Here is a 22,849-nt window from a genome sequence, read left to right on the forward strand (position 1 = left end):
AGGCAGGAGAATGGCATGAACCCGGGAGGTGGAGCTTGCAGTGAGCCGAGATTGTGCCACTGCACTCCAGCCTGGGCGACAGAGCGAGACTCCGTCTCAAAAAATAATAATAATAAATAAATAAATAATAAAATTACCATAAACAGTTTTACTGTGATAAGCATGGTTTTTCTTTGTATTTATTCTGCCTGGCATTTACAGTTCTTCTTGAATGTCTTTTATATCAGTTTTGGAAATTTCTCAGTCATTATCTTTTCAAATACACTTATATTAATAAATGCTAGGTAAGCCGGGCGAGTGGCTCATGCCTGTAATCCCAGTAATTTGGGAGACTGAGGCAGGTGGATCACTTGAGGTCAGGAGTTAGAGACCAGCCCGGCCAGCATAGTGAAACCCCATCTCTACTAAAAATACAAAAATTAGCCAGGCATGGTGGCATATGCCTGTAGTCCCAGCTACTCAGGAGGATGAGGCAGGAGAATTGCTTGAACCCAGGAGGCAGAGGTTGCAGTGAGCTGAGATCGTGTCACTGCACTCCAGCCTGGGCAACAGAGTGATTTTGTCTCAAAAAATAATAATAATAATAATAAATGCTACGTAGTGTTGATATCAAGGAGAGAAAGGAATGATTCCTCCAGGATTACCGCAGTATGATTTTCCAAGGTCTATTTTTTTGAAACAAGGTCTCACTCTGTTGCCCAGGCTAGAGTACAGAGATGCAATCATGGCTCACTGCACCAACCTTGACCTCCTGGGCTCAAGCAATCCTCCCACCTCAGTCTCTCGAGTAGCTGGGACTACAGGTGTGCACCATGTTTGGCTAATTTTTGTAGGGATTGGGTTTTGCCATGTTGCCTAGGCTGGTCATGAAATCCTGAGCTCAAGGGATCTGCCCCCTTTGACTTCCCAAAGTACTGGGATTATAGGTGTGAGCCACTGTACTCTGCCCCAAGGTCTGCTCTTAGAAAAAGGAAGTGAGAGGGAAAATAGATCGTAGTCATTCACCCTTGGAAGAGAGTATAGACTTAACTATTCTAGAGACAGGTCTCATCTCCTCCTGTCAAAGGATTCTTCTCCGACCTTTATAATGAAAAGGTCAGCTGCCTTTCCTCATATTAACACCCCTCTGTATGTTTCTGGCCAAAGAAAATTCTACCCTGCTACTGAAGGTTGAACAGCAAACATTAGGTGACCATTCTTTCACAGTGATGGAAAAAGTCACCAGCTTTAAAGCTCACCTATGACTTAAAACATTAACTAAAAAAAATCTAGAAGGAAACACAAATGTTAACTGGTGGGAATGCTTTTCACTTATATGTGTCATATGCCTCTTAATCTTCTACAACAAGCAAGTTACATTAGTAAAACTAATGACAAAGCTTATTCAACAGAGTTACGTAAAATACACCACTAATGACAAGGACATGGCTTTAATGTTATCCAGGAGACAGCTGATTCACATAGGGTTACTGAACACTAGAACCTGATCTTGAATCTCTCATGTCAACAATAGACAAATGCATTACAATTTAGGGAAAGCTGTTTTCTGGGTACCTCCCAGGTGTTTGCAGAAGAAGGCTAGAATCTGCTTCCAGGCATCTACCTGGGCCTTAGAATGAGCCGTGGGCTCCCCACCCCACATCACATGTTTGTTTACTAATTCGTGAAGGGAAGCTGGGCACAGGGGGAAGTAAGGAGGCTCGATGTAATGCCCAGTCCCAGGGTAACAGATGATCTGGGGTTTTTCCTTTCCACGGGCCTGTAACCGTTCAGAGACTTTTTGGGCATACAACTCACTCCTCCAGTTATGGTCATCCTGACCGACGATGAGCAGGATGGGCCCCTGGGCCTTCTCTACTGGAATCATGCTGGAGTTCTCATACCCTCCTACGAGATCATTCCTTATATCCACGATGTCCATGAGGCCCGAGAAAGCTACCTTGATTCTCCTCAGGTCATAGCCCAATGGTGGAATGCTACAGAGCTTATAGTTGATGGCTTTGTTCCCACTGATCCCAGATCCATTGATGGAAACCGTGGCTGAGACATTCTTCAAGAATGAGGCCATTGAGAGACAAATATCAGCTCCTAAAGAAATGCCCAAAAGCCCAATGCCTGGGCCTTTTACCTGGAAGAAAAGAAGAGAGAAGAATCGAGTCAATAACTTATCCAGACTGGGCGCGGTGGCTCACACCTGTAATCCCAACACCTTGGGAGGCGGAGGTGGGCGGATCACTTGAGGTCAGGAGTTTGAGAACAGCCTGGCCAACATGGTAGAACCCTGTCTCTATTAAAAATACAAAAAAAAAAAAAAAAAAAAAAAAATTAGCAGAGTGTGGTGGCATATACCTCTAATCCCAGTTACCCAGGAGGCTGAGGCAGGAGAATTGCTTGAGCCTGAGAGGCAGAGGTTGCAGTGAGCTGAGATCGCGCCAGTGCGCTCCAGCTCGGGTGACAGAGCGAGACTCTGTCTTTAAAAAAAAAAAAAAAAAAAAAAACTTATCCAATTCAAAAACATTTTCCTAAAATGCAAACAGAGATGCTGCTAGCTTTAATCTGGGAATCATCCACAAGAAAATCAACTTCAGCTGACAAGTGAGTTTCTTCTCATGTGCAGACTATCTGGCTGAACACATGGTAAACAAATCTTAAAATCACTGAAAACCTTGGAAACTGATTTATAAACATTTCAGAGAATTATCCGCTAGAGAATGCTGAGCCACGGAGCCCATCAAGTTCAGGACCACATTCAGGTAGGTCTGACTGAAGTCTTCATGTGGCAAATGCATCCAATAGTGTGGAACCAAGTTCTGTTCCAAGATGTGAGTCATTTATCAAATGATTACAAAGCCAGACTTCAGAGTAAGTAATTAAGTTCATTTTTGGCTTCTGAAAGGGGTGGACAAGTTCTGACCAAAATCTGAGAACATACTCTGACATCAGGAAATTAAAATTAAAAAACAAGCATGCGGCCAGGTGCGGTGGCTCAAGCCTGTAATCCCAGCACGTTGGGAGGCCGAGATGGGCCGATCATGAGGTCAGGAGATCAAGACCATCCTGTCTAACACGGTGAAACCCCGTCTCTACTAAAAAATACAAAAAACTAGCCAGGCGAGGTGGCGGGCGCCTGTAGTCCCAGCTACTCGGGAGGCTGAGGCAGGAGAATAGCGTAAACCTGGGACGTGGAGCTTGCAGTGAGCTGAGATCCGGCTACTGCACTCCAGTCTGGGTGACAGAGCGAGACTCGATCTCAAAAACAAACAAACAAACAAAAAAACAAGCATGCAAAGACAATGGATTAGAAATTCAATTTGCAATATACAGATAATATTTAATATTACTAAATAAAATCTCATGTGGATTTTACAATTAATTCTATACCACAAATTCATCTGACAGAAAAAGTGGAAATAGGCACCTTAAGCCAAGGAAGTCTCCAGAAGAAATCTTTGTGAAAGAGAACAGAGCAGCATTTCTGCACATGGTACAGGTTATACTCTCTATGGAGATATTTCTAGAAAGACTGATTAAATAAAGGACATGAGGAGAACCTGGGGATGTTGAAGCATGTAGCACAGGGCTTCTTCGAAGTACTCCAGGGATATGTTGTCCATGTTCTTGGGGAGATCTTCAAAGTTATAATAAGCTAGAGCCAACGCAGCAAAGCCATGGCCAGCAAGGAGGCTGGCTCGATATTCCAACAGGCCCCCTCCAATACCAAAGATGTCAATGATCCCTGGGAAGGGTCCAGGTCCTAGAGAACAAAATATTATAAATGTAAGCCATTATACAATTTACAAAATGTGCTTTCCTGGCTGGACACAGTGGTTCATGCTTGTAATCTCAGCACTTTAGGAGGCCAAGGCAGGAGGATCGCTTGAGGCCAGGATTTCAAGACCAGCCTGGACAATGTAGTGAGACCCTTTTTAAGAAAAAAAAAATTAGTCGAGTATGGTGGTGCATGCCTGTAGTCCTGCCTACTTGGGAGGCAATGGAGGGAGGATCACTTGAGTCCTGGAGGTCGAGGCTGCAGTGAGCTATGACCACACCACTGCACTCCAGCCTGGGCAACAGAGACAGACACTGTCTCAGGAAAAAAAAGAAAGAAAAGAAAAGAAAACAATTGAAACGAAATTTTACGTTCTGTTGCATCAGCCCTCTGGTTTTTAGTGTACTGATATTTCAGATGTCTATGTAGAAAGGGAGGAAAGAAAAAGAAATACCCAGAGATGGTTTTAGGTGAGAAAGGCAGTGGAGTCTGAAGTATGACCTGTGATAAAGCAGGACATGAAGAAGTGGAGAAGAGACTCAGTGTGCCTAGAACACTAAAGAAGGCGACATTGGTAATAGCCTCATTCACTGTCATCATTCTGCCTTAGACAAGTCAGGCTGATGCCTGTAGAGATCTGTAGGGTAGTGATTAATAGCAAAGTGGATAATGTACCTGACGACCTGAACCGCTTTTTCAAATGCAGAATAACAATACCAACTTCATTGGAATATTATAGAGACTAATATAATGCAAGTAAAAGCCGTAGTACCCAGCCTAACAAAAAATTCTTTTTTTTCTTTTTTCTCTTCTTTTTTTTGTGACAGAGTCTGGCTCTGTCACCCAGGCTGGAGTGCAGTGGTGCGATCTCAGCTCACTGCAACCTCTGTCTCTCAGGTTCAAGTGATTCTCGTGCCTCAGCCTCCCCAGTGGCTGGGACTACAGGCGTGTGCCACCATGCCGTACTAATTTTTGTATTTTCAGTAGAGTCGGGGTTTCACCATGTTGGCCAGGCTGGTCTCGAACTCCTGATCTCAAGTGATCCGCCCATCTCGGCCTCCAAAGTGCTGGGATTACAGGCGTGAGACACCACGCCCAGTACCAAATCCTCTATTTTGGTAGAGTGGCCACCGACATAGTCAATGCTAGCTTCTCTGACCTTGCTCCGAAACCAAATCAGTGCTAAATCAGCCCTGGAAAGAAAGCAACGGAGACTCAGGCAACCGACGCTCACACCTCCCGCCAGCATCCCAGCTCACCTGGCGGCAGGAAGAGCGTGGCGCGCACCCGGCCCGCGCGCACCGACTCGCGCCGCACCCCCGGCGGGAGGAAGAGGCGCTCGTGCCGCGCCTGGCACAGCAGCCGTCCGGGTTCGGGGTCGTGGCCGTCCAGTACCTCCAACTCCACGACAAAGGGAATCTCTACGTCCCGCTTCAGGAAGCGCCAAAAAGGCTTCTCGGGTTCCAGGGCCCAGAGCAGCCCCATGGGCTCGAGTCCCGCGAAGCTGCCGCCCAGTGCGGGCGCGTGCTCCAGGTCCAGTTCGCCGCGGGCGTCGGCGCAGTAGCGCGCGTGGGCCCGGAAGAGCGCGCCCTTCTCGTCGCGCAGGGACGCGCGCAGCGTGACCCGCTGCTCCGGGGCCAGGCCGCGCACTGCAATGCGCACCGGCTCGTTCCAGCAGCAGCGGCCCGGGGGCTCCAGGATCAGCGTTGCTGACATCTTGGAGCCGGAGCGGGGAATCCAAAGGTCAAGGCCCGAGGCCCGTCCAAGATCGTGGCAAGCGCGCCGAATGTCCAGAGGGCGTCTGGCGTCCCCTGGTGCCGGGGCCTGCCGGTGGCTGGCTGAGCAGTCCCAGAAAGCGCTTGGGACTTCAGACCGGTTAACCCGGCGCTCCAGACTCGTCTGAGGCAAAAGTAGCCAGGCTCTTCTCCAGGATCGTCTCCTCGGGCCCCGGGGCGCGCAAGGTGTGGCGCCCAACCCACCCCTTAGAAAGCCTCTCTGCCTCACAGCACCCTCGGTTGTTGGAATGAAAGTTGTTGGTTGATCGATTTGTGGTGAAACCAGAGGCGAATGAGATCAAGCCAAATTCCAGCCTTTCATGGGTTCCATGGAAGGTTTTGTTTGTTTTTAACTTTTTTTTTTTTTTGAAACGGGAGTCTCACTCTGTCGCCCAGGCTGGAGTGCAGTGGCGCTTCGGCTCACTGCAACCTCTGCCTCCCGGGTTCAGGCTATTTTCCTGCCTCAGCCTCCTGAGTAGCTGGGATTACAGGCACGCGCCACCACGCCCGGCTTATTTTTGATTTTTGGCAGAGACGGCGTTACACCATGTTGGCCAGGCTGGTCTTGAACTCCTGACTTCAACTGATCTTCCCGCCTCAGCCTCCCAAAGTGCTAGGGATTACAGGCGTGAGCCGCTGCGCCCTGCCTGCTTTTTGTTGTTGTTGTTGTTTTTATTTGAGACAGAGTCGCTGTCATCCAGGCTGCAAAGCGGTGGCTCGATCTCGGGTCACTGCAGCTTCGACCTCCCAGGCTCAACTGATCCTCCTGTCTCAGCTTTTGGAGTATCTGTGACTACAGACAGCGCGCCACCAATGCGGCGCTAATTTTTAAATGTTTATTTTTAGAGAGGAGGTGTCACCATGATTCCCAGGCTGGTCTCAAACTCCTGAGCACAATCTATCCTCCCGCCTCTGTAATCTCAAAGTGCTAGGACTGTAGGTGTGAGCTACCTACCGTGCCTGGCCCTCCATGTCAGTTTATTTAAAAAGCTTTTTAATGAAATATAATATAGGCCGGGCACAGTGGCTCATGCCTGTAATCCCAGCAGTTTGGGAGGCTGAGGCGGGCAGATCACTTGAGGTCAGGAGATCAAGACCAGCCTGGCCAACATGGTGAAACCCTGTCTCTACTAAAAATACAAAAATGAGCGGGGCGTGATGGTGCACACCTGTAGTCTCAGCTACAGGGGAGGCTAAGGCAGGAGAATTGCTTGAACCTGGCAGGCAGAGGTTGCAGTGAGCTGAGATCACACACCACTGCACTCCAGCCTGGGTGACAGAGCGAAACTCTGTCTCAAAAAAAAAAAAAAAAAGAAAGAAAGAAAAGGAAAGAGAAGAAAGGAAGGAAGGAAAAAGAAAGAAAAGAGAAAAGAAGGAAAGAAAAAGGAAGGAAGGAGGAAGGAAAGAGAAAGAAAAGAGAGAAACAAAGACAGGGAAAGAGAGCAAAGAGAGGGAAGGAAGGGAAAGAAAGAGAAAGAAAGGAAAAAAGCAAGCAAGCAAGCAAAACTATTGGAGATAGTAAAAAGATAAGTAGTTGCCAGGGGTTGTGGGAAGGGAGGGATGAATAGTTGGAACACAGACAATTTTGAGGGCAGTGAAACTATTCTATATGATACTATAATGGTGGATATATGTCATTATATGTTTCTCCAAAACTATAGATGTAGAACAATCACCAAGAGTGAACCTTAAAGCAAACTAGAGATTTGGGGTGATAATGATATGTCAGTGATGGTTAATCAGTTGTAACAGGTGGACCATTCTGGTGGGGGATGTTCATAGTGGAGGTGAGGGAACTATGCATGTCTTGGGGGGCACAGGGAGTGTATGGGAAATCTCTACCTTCTGCTCAATTTTGCTATGAACCTAAAACTGCTTTAAAATATAAGATGTAAGAAAAAATAAGTAAACCACCCAGATAGCTCAGTTGGTAGAGCATCGGACTTTTATTTTTTATTTATTTATTTTTTTTTAGAAGGAGTCTCACTTTGTCGCCCAGGCTGGAGTGCGGTGGCGCGATCCCGGCTCACTGCAAGCTCCGCCTCCCGGGTTCACGCCATTCTCCTGCCTCAGCCTCCCGAGTAGCTGCTGGGACTACAGGCGCCCGCCACCGTGCCCGGCTAGTTTTTTGTATTTTTTAGTAGAGACGGGGTTTCACCATGTTAGCCAGGATGGTCTTGATCTCCTGACCTCGTGATCCGCCCGCCTCGGCCTCCCAAAGTGCTGGGATTACAGGCGTGAGCCACCGCGCCTGGCCCCTGAGCATCGGACTTTTAATCTGAGGGCCCAGGGTTCATGTTCCTGTTCCTTAATTATTATTTTTTTTTTTTTTAGACGGAGTCTCGCTCTGTCACCCAGGCTGGAGTGCAGTGGCCGGATCTCAGCTCACTGCAAGCTCCACCTCGCGGGTTTACGCCATTCTCCTGCCTCAGCCTCCCGAGTAGCTGGGACTACAGGCGCCCGCCACCTCGCCCGGCTAGTTTTTTGTATTTTTTAGTAGAGACGGGGTTTCACCGGGTTAGCCAGGATAGTCTCGATCTCCTGACCTCGTGATCCGCCTGTCTCGGCCTCCCAAAGTGCTGGGATTACAGGCGTGAGCCACCATGCCCGGCCTCCTTAATTTTTTTAAAACTTTTTAATTAAACACAAAAAAGAAAAGTAAATTTATTGGATGGAAAATCAAGAGTAGGTGTGGTTTAACATTTGATTGATCCAATGGCTAAATGATGACACCAGGAACCTCTTCTTTCTGTCTTCTCTGCCATTAATAACATCATAAGGTGGCTGTCAGCTAATTGTGGCCTCATCCTTTTTTGCTTATATTGAGTAGGAGGGAGAAGATTCAGATTTCTAAGAAAGGTCTAAGTCACATATTTTCTCCTGTCATGGAATGTTGAAATTGGCTTAAACCAAATGGAGATTGCCACCATTGCCCCTGGGATCAGAGTGGAGTTAGCATTCCCCGGAACCCACAGCTGCAGGGGGAGGGGCAATAAAATCAGCAATTCTCCTAAAAGAGAGAAGTGTAATATATGCTGAGCAGGTACCTGACAATATGAGTGTGGCGGAGGAACTTCTCATGATGGTACTGATGGCTTTTTGAAATCCAGGGCAAGAAAGGACGCTTTTAATATTTAGAGAAATAGGCTGGGCTCGGTGGCTCACGCCTGTAATCCTAGCACCTTGGGAGGCTGAAGCAGGTGGATCACTTGAGGTCAGGAGTTCGAGACCAGCCTGGCCAACATGGTGAAACCCCGTCTCTACTAAATATACAAAAATTAGCCAGCGTGGTGGTGTGCACCTGTAATCCCAGCTACTCGAGAGGCTGAGGCAGGAGAATCGCTTGAACCCAGGAGGCAGAGGTTGCAGTGAGCCAAGATCACACCATTGTACTCCAGCCTAGGCGACAAAAATGAAACTCCATCTCAAAACAAAAACAAAAACAAAAAATATTAGATAAATAAAATATGGGTCTAATAGGAGTTATGATTATTAATGGGGCAAATTAAGGAATTTGGAAGTTGGAGACTGACTTTGACAAGACGGGTGTATTTAGATTTGAACACAGAATTTGACATAAAATATATGTTGGAAAACAAGAAAATAATTAAGCACATTAGCAGTATTTTGCTGCTAGATAATTCTCCCCCAGTTTATCTTCAATCCTCAAAATCAAGTGGCAATGGGAGGTCCCGTGGAAACAAGTCAGGGGAGATAAGGTAAATCCACTGGTGTTCCTAGCAGAAATTTTACTGATAATCAGAATAGTAATAAGTATTGAAATAAAGCAAAAACAAGTGGATGGGCCAGGTGTGGTGGCTCATTCCTGTAATCCTAGCACTTTGGGAGGCCAAGGCGGGCAGATCACTTGAGGCCAGGAGTTTGAGACCAACCTGGCCAATGTGGCAAAACCCCGTCTCTACTAAAAATGCAAAAAGTAACCGGGTGTAGTAGCCCACGCCTATAGTCCCAGCAATGTCCCGGGAGGCTAAGGCAGGAAGATTCCTTGAACCCAGGAGGCAGAGGTGGCAGTGAACTAAGATGGCATCACTACACTCCAGCTAGGGTGACAGAGCAAGATTCTGTCTCAAAAAAAAAAAAAAAAAAAAAAAAAGTGGATGTTGCCAAAAGGGGAGCGGGGGGAGCAAGAAGTCTGTGTCAAAATATATCTTATTTTTGATAAATCTCCAAACAAGTGTGCAAATACTCCTGTCAGTAGGCTTAATCAACAGTCTATCTTGACACTCTGAAGCTAATGCAGAGAAAAAATGCCCAAGAATAACTGGCAGCTGATCTATTTGTTTTTTTTTTACACCAGGCAGAGAATCATCTAATTTTTCTATATTAGGGAGGAAATTGAGTAAACTCAATATTCTGTGGTAATATCACCATAAAACTGAGACAAAAATTGAAACAAATAATTGAACACTCATGGACTTCAGTATGGAACTAAAAAACAAAATGTTTTGCCAGGCATGGTGGCTCACACTTGTAATCCCAGCACTTTGGGAGACCCAGGTGGGAAGACTGCTTGAGGCCAGAAGTTTGAAACCAGCCTGGGCAACAGAGCAAGATTCCAGCTCTACAAAAAATTAGGCAGGTGTAATAGTGCATACCTGCAGTCTCAGCTACTCAGGAAGGCTGGGATGGGAAGATGGCTTAAGCCCAGAAGTTTGAGGCTGCAATTGAGCTATGATCACACCAATGCACTGCAGCTCTGGGCATCAGAACAAGATTCTGTCCCTAAAACAAATTTTTTTTTTTTTTTTTTTTTTGAGACAGCATCTCACTGTGTCGCCCAGGTTGGAGTGGGCGACCCAGGTCACTGCAACCTCCACCTCCTGGGTTGAAGCAATTCTCATATCTCAGCCTCCCAAGTAGCTGGGACTACAGGTGCATGCCACCTCGCCCAGCTAATTTTTTGTATTTTTAGTAGAGGCAGGGTTTTACCATGTTGGCTGGTCTGGTCTCCAACTCCCGACCTCGGATGATCCGCCTGCCTCGGCCTCCCAAAGTGCTGCGATTACAGGCATGAACCACTGAGCCTGGCCTCTAAAAAAAAATTTTTTTTCTTTTTGAGACGGAGTTTCGCTCTTATTACCCAGGCTGGAGTGCAATGGCGCGATCTCAGCTCACCGCAACCTCTGCCTCCTGGGTTCAAGTGATTCTCCTGCCTCAGCCTTCCTGAGTAGCTGGGATTACAGGCATGTGCCACCACACCCAGCTAATTTCGTATGTTTAGTACAGACAGGGCTTCTCCATGTTGGTCAGGCTGGTTTCCAACTCCCAACCTCAGATGATCCATCTGCCTCGGCCTCCCAAAGTGCTGAGATTACAGGAGTGAGCCAATGTGCCCGGCCTAAAAAAATTATTTTAAGTAAAAATAAAAACTAAATGTTTTCCTTGAGAAAAGAAGAAATCACACTGGTTTGGCAGTTTACATGTTGGTTTTTTTTTTTGAGACAGAGCCTCACTGTGTCGCCCAGGCCGGAATGCAGTGGCACAATCTCGGCTCACTGCAACTTCTGCCTCCTGAGTTCAAGCAATTCTCCTGCCTTAGCCTCCCAAGTAGCTAGGATTACAGGCACCCACCACCACACCCATCTAATTTTTGTATTTTTAGTAAAGGCGGGTTTCACCATGTTGGCCAGGCTGGTTTCAAACTCCTGACCTCAGGTCATCCACCTCTCTCGGCCTCCCAAACATTATAATAAAAGTAATATTTTTACTATCGATAAAAAGCCTTTGGGCTGGGTGCCGTGGCTCACACCTAGAATCCCAGCACTTTGGGACTCAGAGGTGGACAGATTGCTTGAGGTCAGGAGTTTCAGACCAGCCTGGCCAACAGGATGAAATCCCATCTCTACTAAAAATATAAAACTTAGCCAGATGTGGTGGTGGGCGCCTGTGATCCCAGCTGCTTGGGAGGCTGACACAGGAGAATCGCTTGAACCCGGAAGGTGAAGGTTGCAGTGAGCCGAGATCGCGCCACAGCATTCCAGCCTGGGTCATAGAGTGAGACTCCGTCTCAAAAACAAACAAAAAACAAGGCCTATAAACTAAAGCTGACCTCTTGCCTGTGTAACTGGAGTTGATTATGTATTTCACTGACAGGTACTGGTCATAAACCTGTTTATCAGTGTTTTCAGATGTAGAACAGAGTGGAATGAATGATCCTCTATCAGACCGTAAAACGCCTAACCTTTGTCCCCACCTCATAGTCATCTTAGCTTAGCTACAGCTTCACTGAACAGCAATGAGAATCTTAAGAATGTAACTGCTGCTTCCCCAACTGCTTCTCCCACCTTTTGTGCCACACGTATCCCCGTTAGAAAATGGTGCCTCACTGAACCTCCTTCACGACATATTCTTGGTCTATGTGGAGTCTGTGTTCCTCAGCTTAAGTCCTGAAACTTGGCTCAGAATAAATCTAACTATGATTTCTCTAAGTTCTAATGCTGTTATTTTACTTTTCAATCAACATTATAAAAGTTGTTTGTCAGAGGCCGGGCATGGTGGCTTACACCTGTAATCCCAGCACTTTAGGAAGCTGAGGTGGGATCACTTGAGCCCAGGAGTTCAAGACTAGCCTGCGTAACATAGGGAGACCCCATATCAACAAAAAATACACACACACACACACACACACACACACACACACACACACACACATTAGCTGGGCATGGTGGTACACGTGTAATCCCAGTTACTAGGGAGGCTGAGGTGAGAGGATCGTCTGACCCGGGTAGTTCAAGACTGCAGTGAACTGTGATGGCACCACTCCACTCCAGCCTGGGCAACAGTGAGACCCTGTCTCAAAAAGAAGAAGAAAAAAAAAAAAAAAAAAAGGCCGGGTGCAGTGGCTCATGCCTGTAATCACTTCAGGAGGCTGAGGCGGGTGGATCATGAGGTCAGGAGATCGAGAACATCCTGGCTAACACGATGAAACCCGGTCTCTACTAAAAATACAAAAATTAGCTGGATGTGGTGGCCCACTCCTGTAGTCCTAGCTACTTGGGAGGCTGAGGCAGGAGAATTGCTCCAACCTGGGAGGCGGAGGTTGCAGTGAGCCGAGATCACACCACTACACTCCAGTCTGGGCGACAGAGTGAAACTCCATCTAAAAAACAAACAAACAAAAGTTAGCAGGGCGTGGTAGTGGGCGCCTGTAATCCCAGATACTTGGGAGGCTGAGGCAGGAGAATAGCTTGAATCTGGAAGGCAGAGGTTGCAGTGAGCCAAGACCACACCAACACTGTACCATTGCACTCCAGCCTGGACAACAGAGCCAGACTCCGTCTCAAAAAAAAAAAAAAAGAAAAAGAAGTTGTTTGTCAGGAATTCTCATTGGTTTAGAGATATAACATCATTTAGTGATTGGCTATATACTGTTTAACTCTAGGGTGTATGGCATTTCTCTCTTTTCTTGAGAAGGAGTCTCACTCTGTCACCCAGGCTGAAATGCAGTGGTGCGGTCTCAGTTCACTGCAACTTCAGCCTCCCAGGTTCAAGCGATTTTCGTGCCTCAGCCTCCCGAGTAGCTGGGACTACAGGCATGCACCACTATGCCCAGCTAATTTTTTTTCTTTTTTTCTTCAAGATGGAGTTGGGATTATAGGCATGAGCCACCGCGCCCGGCCAAAACTGCATTCTTTGGTGAGTTCCTGTGGGGTCCTTCTGACAAGCTGGCATCAGCAGTTTCGTTGGTGGCTGATGTGACACCTCAGTTCTTGTCTTCTTGATTTAAAAGAATTTAAATGAGACACACAGCGAAAGAAGTGCAGCATAATTTGTTGCAAAGGAAAAAGAATATTTTGAAAGTTACGTGCAGAATGGACGGTATACCATGAGAGAGAGAGGATTCAAGGCAGGCTGCTCATAAGGGTGAGCCAGCAGACACTGGCAGTAGGGAGACTCCCTATATGGGAGTCTTACATGATTATTCATAAGGTGGTGGGAAGAGGTGTTGCTAGTAGGCATGTTCTGGGTGCACATGCGCAGTAGCTGTACATGCTTGTTCATATGTCACATGCCTCACTAGCATATTACATCTCCACGTAGGGCTGTCTTCTACTATTATAATGAGCAAAATATCCGTTTGAGGACAGGTAACATCAAAATGCTCATGCTGTCTATGGGGGAAATTCCCTACTGAAGATAGCTTTGCTTGAATGAGCGCAATTACAATGCGAATGCTGAGGCTCACTGTGTTGACTGTGCGGGTGCCATGGTCGCTGCATCCCGAGAACACGGTCACTTCCTTAACTACCTATCCTGCCTCAGTTTCACTGGTGCGCAGGACCTGAAAGAATATCTAGAATGGAAAAGTTAACGTTTTATAATGTTCAAGCTGTTATCTATAGAGCAGTGAAGGGGAACTATGACCTCGTGACAGGGTCTATGTGACTCTGGAGCAACAGGCAGCAAACAACTCTGAGCAAGTGGGTCAGAGAGCAGTTGACCCCATGACCAATGCTGTGTGTGAGACAAGCTGGGCTGATTTGCATGTTGCCCCCTCCCTTCTTCCCTGAGTAATTTTATAAAGTTGATAGGGAAGGTTTCAGTGGGATCTTGGCCAGTCTCATAAAGGAGGCTGTTCTGAGGGGCTGGGAAGGAGGCCTCATGAGAGGAGGAAGGGGTCCCAGGGAAGGGCTTGGGCCAGGGTGCCTGATGCTGGGGTGGAGTGGAGGGCACTACTAGCTTCAGCATGTGCAAAGAAGAAGGCTTGGGGATTCTGAGTGGTTGGGGTGGTACTGTGGGAGGGGGATCACCTGCAGAGAAGGGGCAACAGGAGGTGGGAGGCCCTGGTAAAGATTCAATTCCCCAACTGGCCCAGATGCTCTCAAAATGGCTTGCCTCAGGCACTGTCCACCACCAAAAAAATCTCAGCACTCTCTCTTGCTATTTAATCAGATAAAGCCCCAGGATCTGAAGCCCCAGGTTCAGATCCCGCCTTGCCATTGGCTTGCAGGCTCTATGACCTTGGCAAACGGCTTTGCCCCCTGCTTCAATTTCTTTTTCTGCAGAATGTGACAGGAATGTTCGCTACTTCCCGGGGATGTTTAAAACATTAAATAATAATCAGCTCTCCACGTGGTACACTTGAAATATGCCTTTAAAAACCATGCCCATTGGACTTGGGTATTGGTTACGTGATGTTTCCCTCTAAAATTATTCATGATGGTCAGGTGCAGTGGTGCATGCCTGTAATCCCAGCACTTTGGGAGAGGCCACGGTGGGAAGATTGCCTGAGCCCAGGAGTTTAAGAACAGCAGGGGCAACATAAGGAGACACCATCTCTTTTTTTCTGAGACGGAGTTTTGCCCTTTCACCCGGGCTGTAGTGCGGTGGCATGATCTCGGCTCACCACAACCTCCACCTTCCGGTTTCAAGTCATTCGCCCACCACAGCGTCCCGAGTAGCTGGGATTACAGGTGCCCGGCACTGCGCCCAGCACCACGCCTGGCTATTGTTTGTATTTTTAGTAGAAATGGGGTTTTACCATGTTGGCCAAGTTGGTCTCAAACTCCCGACCTCATGATCCGCTCGCCTGGGCCTCTCAAAGGGTTGGGATTACAGGTGTGAGCCACTGCACCCGGCCTTTTCATTTTTATTTTTTGAGATGGTGTTTCGCTCTTGTTGCCTAGGCTGGAGTGCAATGGTGTGATCTCGGCTCACTGCAACCTCCGCCTCCTGGGTTCAAGAGATTCTCCTGTCTTAGCCTCCCAAGTAGCTGGGATTACAGGCGCGTGCCACCACACCTGGATTTTTTTTTTTTTTTTTTTTTTTGAGACAGAGTATCACTCTGTCGCCCAGCCTAGAGTGCAGTGACACGATCTTGGCTTGCTGCAGGCTCCGCCTCCCAGGTTCACGCCATTCTCTTGTCTCAGTCTCCCGGGTAGCTGGGACTACAGGAGTCCGCCACCACGCCCCGCTAATTTTTTGTATTTTTAGTAGAGACGGAGTTTCATCATATTGGTCAGGCTGGTCTCCAACTCTTGACCTCAGGTGATCTGCCCGCCTTGGCCTCCCAAAGCGCCAGGATTACGGGCATAAGCGACCGCACCCGACCTCTATTTTAAAATAAATGAATCATTGTGGAGCATGTGAGTTTAATGAACTTTTCTGTATATTTTACAAAGTTCACAGTGTGCATGGGTTGAAAATGAAAAGAAAGATGCCTGTCAAATAACTAATAAAGACTAACTAGGCTGGGCCCGGTTGCTCATGCCTGTAATCCAAGCAGTTTGGTAGGCCAAGATGGGCGGATTGCTTGAGCAATCCCAATCTCAACTTGAGAAGTTGAGACCAGCCTGGGCAACATGGTGAAACCCTGTCTCTGCAAAAATACAAAAATGAGCTGGGCATGGTGGCATGTGTCTGCAGTCCCAGCTGCTCAGGGGGCTGAGGTGGGAAGACCACTTGAGTCTTAGAGATCGAGACTGTAGTGAGCCGCGATCATGTCACTGCCACTGCACTCTAGCCTGGGTGACAGAGTTAGATCCTGTCTCAAAAAAAAAAAAAAAAAAAAGACGACGACGAAATGTCAAGAGGCTGATAGGTAATGTGAACCCCCGTGGTGCTTAAAAAATTTTTTCATGTTATTAAAACATTTTTTTGCCAGGTACAGTGGATCACGCCTATAATTCCAGCACTTTGGAAGGCCAAGCCGGGTGGATCACCTGAGGTCAGGAGTTCAAGACCAGCCTGACCAACATGGCAAAACACCATCTCTACTAAAAACAAAAAATTTAGCTGGGTGTGGTGGTGGGCGCCTATAATCTCAGCTACTTGGGAGACTGAGACAGGAGAATCACTTGAACCTAGGAGACAGAGGATGCAGTGAGCCAAGATCAAGCCATTGTAGTGTAACCTGGGCAACACAGTGAGACTCCATCTCAAAAAAAAATTGTTTTTATAAGATGGTGTCCCACTATGTTACCTAGGCTGGTCTTGAACTGCACTCAAGCAATCCTACTGCCTCAGCCTCCCATGTAGCTGGGATTACAGGCATGTGCTTCTACACCCACCAACTCATCTGTGGTGCTTCTGAATCTAAAATTCACGAGCCCGAATTTCTAAGAATGGGCAACAGGGTCCCTAAGGTCTCAAAAGGGCTTCAGCAGACTCAGGTTTGGGATCCAGCATCTACTAAAACAGGTTTTAACTATTGCACTTTTCTAAGAGAGTCACATATAATTGCAAGAGAAAAGATAAAAAAGTATGAACTGAAATTTTGTGTTGTGCCCTGGCATCTTGGGGTGGGACTTGGCCAGGCCAGCTATGGGCACTGTCCCAGATTGCATCATCTCTAAGAGTTCTCAGAGCCTCGGGTCGTGTGTACTCTAAATGGGGCTCCGTGCCCTGCACTGGCATTCTTGTGGAAGTTTGGACAGACGTGGCACCAGCTGCATTGGTGGGTTGCAGAGTACCACAGGAGGTAGCTTCATCTCAGGATATCAGCTCTCTACTGTAGATCTGGTTATATTCTACTGCTACAAAACCATGAATTCCTTCAGAAAAAAGGTGCCTGAAGCTGGCAGCGGTGGCTCACACCTGTAATTTCAGCACTTTGGGAGGCTGAGGCAGGAGGATTGTTTGAGCTCAGTAATTCAAGACTAGCCTGGGTAACACTGGGAGACCCCATCTGTACAAAAAATTAAAAATTAGCCAGGCATGGTAGTGTATGCCTGTGATCTCAGCTGCTAGGGAGGCTGAGGTGGGAGGATAGCTTAAACCTACAAGGTTGAGGCTGCAGTGAGCCGTGACTGTGCCACCGCACTCCAGCCTGGGCAACAGAGTGAGACCCTGCCTCCAAAAAAAAAAAAAAAAGGAAAGAAATAAAGGGTTTTTTTCCTTTAAATAAAACTAAGGTTTAAGAAAACCAAGTTTATTGTGGAACTATTTATATCAAGTGTTATAAAGATTGTCTTTTCTTTTCTTTTTTTTTTTTTTTGAGAGTGTCTTGCTGTCGCCCGGGCTGGAGCGCAGTAGCATGATCTCGGCTCACTGCAATCTCTGACTCCCGGGTTCAAGCAGTTCTCCCATCTCAGCCTCCCAAGTAGCTGGGACTATAGGCATGCGCCACCGTGTCTGGCTATTTGTTTGTTGAGACAGGGTTTCGCCATGTTGCCCAGGCTTGTCTTGAACTCTTGAGCTCAAGCAATCCACCGGTCTTGGCTTCCCAAAGTGCTGGCATTACAAGTGTGAGCCACCACGCCAAGCCTGAATTGTTTTCACGTGTCATTATTAAAATCACTTATGTAATTCATCTAAATAATGTTTTATCAGCTTTTGAAACAATTAAATCCTGAAAGTCTTTATGTATAAACAGGAACGTAGAATTTATTTGCACTAGGAGAATCCTTATTAATTGAAGGAGAAGATATCAAAGAACTAAATATGTATTTGTTTTGAAAATTTTTTAGTGGTTTTATATCGAACTAGTAATCAGGTTATAGGCAAGATGTTAACTTCCGTTCTTAAAGGAGAAACTCAAACCTGATATACTTTTTATATTATGTGCTTTTCTTCAACAGTAGGTAATCATTAAATTAATTAATTTATTTATTTGTGAGGCAGAGTCTTGCTCCGTTGCCCAGGCTGGAGGGTAGTAGTGCAATCTCTTCTCACTATAACCTCCACCTCCTAGGTTCAAGCAATTCTCCTGCCTCAGCCTCCCGAGTACCTAGGACTACAGGTGCGTACCACCATGCCCGGCTCATTTTTTGTATTTTAGTAGAGACAGGGTTTCACCTCATTGGCCAGGCTGGTCTCAAACTCCTGACCTCAAGTGATCCGCCACCTCGGCCTCCCAAAGTGCTAGGATTACAGGTGTGAGCCACCATGCCTGGCTCATTTGTACACATTCAGCAAATAACTATTGAACTCCATTTATGTACCAGACACTGTTAATTGATGTTACTCACTTTTCCTTTCAGAACTAAAGCCTTATCAGTTGTGTGTTCAGATAGGGAGACTTTTTCCATTTCTTGTGTTTTCTACAGTTACTCCCTTCCCAAACTGATCAAGTGTACAGTTTATAAAAATCTTCAAAACTCATTCTTACTGGTAAATTCATTTTAATAATGAGGGGGAGAAACTTTAAGTAGTTATTAAAAAGAAAAGAATGAATACACATACACACACTAAATGTGGCAAGATGTTTCCAGGAGAGATTAGCAACAGAGAGGATCAAATAAAAATTACAATTTTGCTGGGATTGTCCCCTCTTGGCCACCCAAGTGTTTGTGGAAGAAAGTCTGGAGTTGTTTCCAAGCATCCACCTGAGCCATGGCATGAGCCCTGGGCTCCCCTCCGAAGATAATAGCACTGCCCACCAAGGCATGCAGGGAAGCCCGGCACAGCGGGAAGTAAGGAGGCTCAATATAGTGTCCCGCCCCTGCGTAACAGATGATCTGGGGCTTTCTCCTCCCATGGGCCTGCAAGCGTTTACAGGCCTCATTAGCATAGAACTCACTCTTCCAGTTGTGGTCATCCTGACCTACCAGGAACAGGAAGGTGCTCTCTGCCCTTTCCACAGGAATGAAGCTCTTCTGGTCAGGTCCTTCCAAAGGGCTGTTCAGGACATCCACAATGTCTGCATAGCCATCTTTGGTCACCTTGATGCGATTTCTGTTGACGCCCACCGGGGGCAGGGTCTCACCCTTGTAGTGTAAGGTTCCCCCAACATTGGCCACAGAGCCATTGATGATGACAGCAGCCGTGATGCCCTTCAGGAAAGAGGCCATGGAAAGGCAGAGCTCACCCCCTTTGGAAACTCCAAGCAGCCCAACTCCTGGACCTTTTACCTGAGAAAGGGACAAGGAAAAAGAAGAAGAATGACTCCACAAACAGTGGAACACAGTGAGTTGTGCCCACCCTGGAAGTTACTTGAACCTGAGTCTGAATCTGGGTTCTACCATTTACCCAGATTTGCAGCTTTGGGAATTTACCCCCACTCTATCTCTTCCTTTCCATAATTTCTCCATCACCACTCTTGGTGATAACCATGTGGAAGATCTATCAACCACTCCGGTTTCTCAGTTCCTTAATCTCGTATCTCCCATGATCTTTTTCTCTCTCCCACCTGAGTCACCCATTCCCACTGTCATAACTAAACTGAGTCATCATCAACAAGTACATCATCTCATGGCCGGGTGTGGTGGCTCACGCCTGTAATCCCAACACTTTGGGAGGCTGAGGTGGGTGGATCACTTGAGGTCAGGAGTTTGAGACCAGCCTGGCCAACATGGTGAAACCCCGTCTCTACTACAAATACAAAAATTAGCCAGGCAGTAGTGGCATGCACCTGTAGTCCCAGCTACTCGGGAGCCTGCGGCAGGAGAATCGATTGAACCCGGGAGGTGCAGGTTGCAGTAAGCCTAGATCATACCATTGCACTCCAGCCTAGGTGACACAGCAAGACTCCATCTCAAAAAAAAAAAAAAAGAAAGAAAAAACATACTGGAATTTAAAATTGTGTAATACCAACTATGAGTATATTCATTAGCAGAAAATATAGTAACATAGAATTGCATAGAAACTGTCTTTAAGAGGCCAAGTGTGGTGGCTCACACCTGTAATTCCAGCACTCTGGGAGGCCGAGGTGGGCAGATCACTTGAGGTCAGGAGTTTGAGACCAGCCTGGCCAACACGGCAAAATCCCATCTCTACTAAAAAAAAAAAAATACAAAAATTAGGCCAGGCATAGGGGCTCATGCCTGTAATCCAGCACTTTGGGAGGCCAAGGCGGGTGGATCATTTGAAGTCAGGAGTTCAAGACCAGCCTGACCAACATTGTGAAACCCCACTTCTACTAACAACACAAAAATTAGCTGGGCATGGTGGCAGGTGCCTGTAATCCCAGCTACTCGGGAAGCTGAGGCACAAGAATCACTTGAACTTGGGATGTGGAGGCTGCAGTAAGCCAAGATCACAACACTGGACTCCAGTCTGGCAACAGAGTGAGACTCCATCTCAAAAAAAATAAAGAAAGAAACTGTAAGAAGTGACTTAAGGCCGGGCGCAGTGGCTCAAGTCTGTAATCCCAGCACTTTGGGAGGCCGAGACGGGCGGCTCACAAGGTCGGGAGATCGAGACCATCCTGGCTAACACGGTGAAACCCCGTTTCTACTAAAAAACATACAAAAAACTAGCCAGGTGAGGTGGCGGGCGCCTGTAGTCCCAGCTACTCGGGAGGCTGAGGCAGGAGAATGGCGTGAACCTGGGAGGCGGAGCTTGCAGTGAGCTGGGATCCGGCCACTGCACTCCAGCCTGGGCGACAGAGTGAGACTCCATCTCAAAAAAAAAAAAAAAAAGAAGTGACTTAAAAAGGTAGTGTGTGTTGGGGTAGGGAATGGCTGCCATGAATGGGCCAACTTCTGTGAACACGCAGACCATTCAAGAAGAGACCTGATACATCATAGCCCGTAAATCTGAGAGAAGAACTAACCTCAGGATGACTGAGCAAGTAGTTCACGGCTTCTTCAAAGTACTCCAGATGGAGGATGTCCATGGTCTTGGGGAGGTCTTCATAGTTATAATAAGCCAGAGCCAGCACAGCAAAACCCTTCCCAGCCAGCAGACTAGCCCGATACTCCAGCAGGCCACCTCCAGTTCCGAACAAGTCCACAATCCCAGGAAAGGGCCCAGGTTCTTGGGAAGAAACAAAACAAAACGCAAAGCTAAGCTATTCCTGAAACAGCTGGATGGTTTCTTATCAAGTTAAATACACACTTACCATACATGTGACCCAGCAATCCCACTCCTAGGTTATATTCCCACGAGAAATGAAAACCTGTGTTCGTCCAGAAACTTCTGGCAAGTGTTGATAGTGACTTTACTCATTATAGCCAAAGACTGGAAACAACCCATATGTCCTTTGACTGGTGAATGAATCCATTTAATGGTGCGCCACCAAGAAACAGCAAGAAAGACTGCTACGTACAAGACACAAATGCCTCTCCAGTGCACTCAACAGAATGCACTTATTCAACGGAGACAGACTCAAAACGGTCCCCATTCCAAATGACTCCACCCACTGAATATTTGTACCATTTACATTAAAGGTTTGTATTTCACACAAGAAAAATAAATGCAGGCCGGGTGCAGTGGCTCACTCCTGTAATCCCAGCCCTTTGGGAGGCTGAGACGGGTGGGTCACCTGAGATCAGGAATTCGAGACCAGCCTGGCCAACACGATGAAACCGTCTCTACTAGAAACACAAAAATTAACCGGGTGTGGTGGCGGGCACCTGTAATCCCAGCTACTCGGGAGGCTGAGGGAGGAGAATCGCTTGAACCCGGGAGGCAGAGGTTGCAGTGAGCTAAGATTGCACCACTGCACTCCAGCCTGGGGGAAAGAGCCAGATGCTGTCTCAAGAGAAAAAAAAAAAAAAGAATGTAAACACCTTATGGGCAACACTTCAAGAAACAGTTCAGTGCTGATACCCTCAAGCCATCAAAGTCCCACAGACCCCCTACCCCCTGTGCCCTTTCCTCACTTTCCAGTATCCTGGACTTTCTGTGTATCACTCTCTTGGTTTTTATAGTATTAACACTTAGATATGTACCTTAATATTTTATTTTGCCTATTTTTTGAATTTTATCTAAATGGAATGACACTGAATGTGTTCTCCTAGGGTTTGACTGTTTCACTCAACAGTGGTTTGGAGATTCATCCATGTTCTTTTTTTCCTTTTATTTTGTATATCTTGATAGATGTTGATTCTTGTAGCTGTAGTTCAATCACTTTGACTGCTGGAAATATACTTCAGTTTATTAATCTGTTCTATTGTTGATGGACATTTGGGCTGCTTCCAGTTGGCTTTGCTCTTTTTTTAAATTAACCCAGACTGCTCACTGCAATGGCTTTCCTCTTATAAGGAATATGCCCTCCTGGTGCACATGTAACAGTAGAATGAGATACTTAACTGTGTAAGTTAAGACACATTGTTTCCCAGAGTAGATGAACATGTTCACTCCTTCTAGCAGCGTGGAGTTTCCTTTCCTCCACACACTGGTCAGCAATTGGTAATGCTGGCTTCTAAAAGTCTGCCACCTCTGAGGGTGTGAAATGTACTCTGTTGTTTTATTTTGCATTTCTTTGATTATTAATAAGGATAAGCATCATTTCATTTTTACATTGGCTGATTGCTCTTTATGTAATAAAAGTATCCAGTAACCTCAAATTTCCATTGGACAGCAAGAGGCCTTCCTATTGTAAATGCTAATTTACATAAACCTGAACATACTGTGGGAGTTGAAAGAAAAGTTGCAAAAATGAGAAACTTTTAAAAGAGCA

At 46.6% G+C, this 22,849-nt stretch overlaps 2 protein-coding genes across 4 annotated transcripts in view; both read right to left on the bottom strand.

Annotated features, from left to right (window-relative positions):
• Nucleotides 1-1,414: 1,414 nt before the first annotated feature.
• On the bottom strand, nt 1,415-5,814 carry LOC105494284 (acyl-CoA thioesterase 4). The gene is made up of 3 exons (XM_071099890.1): nt 5,029-5,814; nt 3,552-3,754; nt 1,415-2,128 (listed from the first exon to the last, which is right to left on the bottom strand). Exons 1-3 carry the CDS (start codon nt 5,483-5,485, stop codon nt 1,523-1,525), a joined length of 1,266 nt encoding a protein of 421 aa, XP_070955991.1. The 5' UTR covers nt 5,486-5,814; the 3' UTR covers nt 1,415-1,522.
• A 12,792-nt stretch (nt 5,815-18,606) lies between these two features.
• Nucleotides 18,607-22,849, bottom strand: part of LOC105494325 (acyl-coenzyme A thioesterase 1) — a 41,405-nt gene continuing 37,162 nt past the window's right edge. For all 3 annotated transcript variants that reach the window (XM_071099895.1, XM_071099894.1, XM_071099896.1), the window contains 2 exons: nt 20,999-21,201; nt 18,607-19,355 (listed from right to left, as the gene is read on the bottom strand). In XM_071099895.1, coding sequence (XP_070955996.1) covers nt 18,750-19,355; nt 20,999-21,201 — 809 coding nt within the window. In that variant the 3' untranslated portion in view covers nt 18,607-18,749. The remainder of the gene's footprint in view (nt 19,356-20,998; nt 21,202-22,849) is intronic.

The sequence above is a fragment of the Macaca nemestrina genome, chromosome 7 (genome assembly GCF_043159975.1).
Source record: "Macaca nemestrina isolate mMacNem1 chromosome 7, mMacNem.hap1, whole genome shotgun sequence".
NCBI lineage: Eukaryota > Metazoa > Chordata > Mammalia > Primates > Cercopithecidae > Macaca > Macaca nemestrina.